General features: G+C 46.7%; 1 protein-coding gene across 1 annotated transcript in view; it reads left to right on the top strand.

Moving 5' to 3' along the window:
• Window positions 1-567: 567 nt before the first annotated feature.
• Window positions 568-4420, top strand: part of LOC111814382 (cuticle collagen 1-like) — an 18711-nt gene continuing 14858 nt past the window's right edge. Inside the window, exon 1 of the mRNA XM_023707643.1 lies at window positions 568-621. Coding sequence (XP_023563411.1) covers window positions 568-621 — 54 coding nt within the window. The remainder of the gene's footprint in view (window positions 622-4420) is intronic.

Genomic DNA, 4420 nt, shown 5'->3' with positions numbered 1-4420 from the left:
AGTGCACCCCTAGGAGCGGGGCCAGTAGGCCCGGGGACTGAACCCCAGTCCCTGCACCTGTTCTTTGAATATTTAAAGATAGGTATTTGGGTTCCTCAATTTCCCCTTGCCCCTACCTCTAGAAAAGTTAAACTCAAATATCCCTTAGTTCTAAAAATATTAGGTGAAAACATAAAGACCAGAGGGGAAATAAGGCAAAGTGTTTTTAAATAACATTTTTTGCATACTCAGGCTAGGACTTTGTGTTTGATGGGTCCTCTGAGGTTTTGTCAGCGCGCCTGTTTTGCAGAGCAGAGGACTGCTGCAGGAGACAAGCAGTTGGCCAACAGCTGGAGGTGGCAGACCAGTCCCCAGTGCTAGGTGAACCACCTGAACGTCATCACCAACTTACTGCCCTTACCCTACAAGCAGTGCCTCCATTGTTCCCTTTGGCCAGCCTCTTTCTCCATAATGTTGATATAGGTGCTGTTTTTTCCCTTCTACACACTCACACACCCATGCCCCCACCACTGCCCATCCTGCACTCAGCAAACAGAAGCAGGCAGTGGCTTTCGGGAAGGAGTTTGCATGGTCATCGGAAAAACGCCCATTGGCATCACCGCAGCCCGGGGCTGCCCCAAGGTGGGGGGTCTGGACTGGTTGGTCAACAACTTATTCAGATTCAGGACCTCCTAGAAAGTCTGACTGCACCATGGAGACAGAAAAACCATGGCCCCAAGTGTACACGATGGGTGTCCCTGGCCCAGGAAAGCATTTCCTAGGCAATCATGAACTGCAGGCACACTGCCACCGATGCGGACAATCCTGAGCAAGGGGAAGTGGAACTCAAGGGAGCATCTGGGTGTGTTGTCAGATGCTCCTCCAGCCCTGAATTGGAGCCAAACTAGCTCCTCACAAGGCGCAAAAGGCAGGCTCAGTTCTTGTCTATCTGCGCCTTCCAATCCTGCTCAGGGCCAGCAGCATCAAGGCAGGGTGTGCCCTGCTCCAAATACGCAATGGCCACCCTGTTGCCACCATTTCCGTCACTGGTTTTTGTTTCTGGGATCATGCAGTCATTGCACCATCTTCCATACTGCTTCCTTTTAACACAGGCAAGGAGACACGTGTGCACACAGCGCCTGTCAAGGGGAAGCTTCGTGCAACAGCCATTGCAATCCTTGTGTAGGCTGGAGTGAATGCGGCAGGACAGGCACCTCCATGAAGCAGGACACTTGAGTGCAGGCTTCTCAGAGGAGTCACCTAACCACAGGGCTTCCTCTTTCGGTATTCCAGCAGCTGATTGTATCTGCAGTGAAATTTATCAGTAGGTCCTGTGGATTACTCAGCTTTTCTGTTTTATGTCCCCCTCCAGGGCCTAAGTTGAGCACTATTTAGTAAAGAGGCTAAAATAAAATTCCATCAATTATCTTTCCTTAAAAACATCCCTGCGACCCATTGATTCTATATTTCCTTCTAAAGTGGGCTCTTCTTACAACATGAATATTGTAATTAGACTGAATGTGAGAAGCATTTATAATTATCATACAAAGCAAAGGTAAATATTACCAGAGTTGAAAGAGTCTGAGGGTTGTCTAGAGGTTAGACCTCGCCTGCCCTAAATCATCTGCCTTCTTAGAACCATGCTGGATGGTCACTTTATGACACCTCAGGTGGCCATTGCAGGCACAATTCTGTACTGGCAAAGGACATGGGCTTTGAACTCAGTTAAATATCGTTTGACCTACAGCTCTGGAACTTACCTGTGAGCTATTAAGCAACTTGCTAAAGCTCTTGGAGGCTTAAGAGTCTTTATCTGTAAAATAAACACTAATACATGCCTTGGAGAGGCATTATTCTTTTCAACCATATCACAGGAAAATTGTGGTTTAATACACTGAACTTGTTTTATCTCTTTACTACCATGAAACTCCACTAAAGGGAGACAAAATAAATTTGAACAAAAAGAAAGTTATAAATCACAAGGATAAAAAAGAAAAGCACATAGGAAATAATTGCAGATGTGAACTATGGATGCATTCATTCATGGTTCTTCCTTTCTCTCTCTCTCTCTCTCTCTCTCTCTCTCTCTCTCTCTCTCTCTCTCTCTGCACTGGGAATTGAACTCAGGACCTTGTCTTTACCAGACAGGCACTGTGCTGCTGAGCTATACCACCAGTCCTACAGACACATTCTTGTAAAGTGGAAATTGAGTTGTATAGAATGTAGAGAGCTCCAACTTGAGAGAGGTCCTGACAGAAGCAAGCCAGGCCAAGTGCCATCACAAAGCTTGGACTCTGAGATGGCCATAAATTCAGAAGAGGAGAAATGGTGAATGATCATTACAGGCCAAAGATACTTTCTTCCATTCCACTCAGAAAGGCAATTACTTCTTCCCAACCTAAAGGGGTCCAAGGTTCACACACACAAAAAGCACAGTAGAGAAACCATACAAAAATTAGATGATTAACTCAGTATATGTGTCCAACCAATCGAAGCTCTGAAAAGAGAAAACAGAAAAGGCAGAGATGATAAAATCAAGTTATTAATAATAATAATAATAATAAAATACCCATGCACACGCTCTTAGGCACATCACTGGTTTTCTGACTCAGGGAAAAATGTACCAGAGGCCTCAGGGACATCATCCTCACAGAATAGTCTAGAAACCAAAGTTCTCCTCATGGTGGGATTTTATCAAACTAGTGCTTTGTTTTTGGAGTACCCAGGGCACTATATTTCTTTTCTGATTTTAGATATTTGAGATGAAGAGAATTTGTAAAAAAAAAAAAAAAAAGCTTGTCCATAAGATGACTATTCTTACCATGGAACTTCATTTTGAACAAAAAATCACTCTCAGTATTTTGGTGTATAATCATATGCAGAAAAAAATGGCTTTGGAACCTGGAGTGGATGTAACTAACCAACACAATATACAGAAGCCCACCGAGGACCACTGGTGCTACAGCTGTGCAGAAGAGAGCTGCAGGAGGGGTGGCTTTATTTTTCCTCACATTGAGAGGAGGAAGAAGGTGCAGTGGGAAGGGAACAGGAATGTAGGAGGAGGAAACTGCACTAGGGCAGGCAGTGGGGCGGTGGGCATGCATGGAAGCCAGGGGCTGGAAGGTTGCCCAGGGCGGGCATCGCAGGTCTGGGGGGCCTGGGTGCGGGATCCAGCTGACCCTCTCCTGTTGGTCCCCGGCAGCCATGGGCTGCAAGCAATGGAGAGGGGTGATTCTCCAGTGATAAAGCAATCTGAAAGCCTGCTTTGGCAATGCTTAGTCTATTTCAGTTTCTTGGTGTTATATAGCACCAGGGAGTGTAACAGATATGTTAAGCCAACCTAATCCTCTTCTGCCCTAACAGAGACCTTGCCCTAGCTCCTGGGAGTGCCAGCAGTAGGCAGGCCTCACCTGCCAGCCTGCACTGGGGTTGCCACAGATTCAGCGTGAACTTCCTCCCTAGGACCAAGCTGCTTCTTCCCCAACCATATCAAATAATTACTTTGCACAAGCGTGAGAAGGCCCTGCCCTCCCTCTAGCCCCGGGCAACTCTGCAGTACCATCTTACCTTGACTTCCTGAAAAGTTGAAGGAGGGACCCGTGCCCCTCGTGCCCCTCTTCCCAGCTCAGCTCCTCCCCTCCCCTCCCCCTTCCTTCACTCCCCAAGAGCAGTCCTGAACAGGAGATATGATCTCAGTCCTCTTTGGTCCACAGACAAGAAGCAGGAACTTTTGCCATGCCAAAGAATGGGGCGTGAAGGTATTTTACAGGTTTTTTACTAGATGGAGGGAAGTGAGACATCTATTATGAGTAATAAATCCCGAGGACCTACCTATACATATGTATGAGTCAAATTCTTACTCAATACCAATGCAAATAAAGCCATTTCAAATGCTGTGTATTCTCTATTGTCTTTGTCTTGTGTCTAGCCATCCTTACACCTCATTTATTTTTCCTCTCCTGACTGATAGATTATGGCTCTAGTATGAATTGCAGGATTATTCTGATGGTCATCTAAAGTGGCTGAAGCCCTTAAAACAACAGCTCATCTTCCCAGAGACCACCTCCTGCTTCTCCAGCTCAGCCCAGGGTGCACTCTCCTTTCACCTTTCCCGCCACCTCAGGGAAGGCCCCACCTTTCCCATCAGCTCCTCAGGTATATCTAAACATCCCCCTCAAGCCCCACCCCTGGCAACAGGCCATAAAAGCCTCAGCCTCCCTTTGCTCTGATCCAGAGAATTCCTTATCTTCCCAAACTCTCCCTCTGTCCTCTAAGATAATAAAGCCCCTTTCTCTTTTTCCTTCTGCCTGTTTCTCTGCTGCGACACAGACACCATCGAAAACCTATCACTGGGGCTGGAGAGATGGCTCAGTGGTCTAAGGCACCTACTTAGAACAAGCTTGGCAAAGCATCAGGGACCGCGGTTCAATCCCCCAGCACC

Source organism: Octodon degus, unplaced genomic scaffold (assembly GCF_000260255.1).
Source record: "Octodon degus isolate 3935 unplaced genomic scaffold, OctDeg1.0 scaffold00009, whole genome shotgun sequence".
Lineage (NCBI taxonomy): Eukaryota > Metazoa > Chordata > Mammalia > Rodentia > Octodontidae > Octodon > Octodon degus.
Note: the sequence above shows the minus strand (reverse complement) of the source record. Positions and strands in the feature narration are given on the sequence as shown.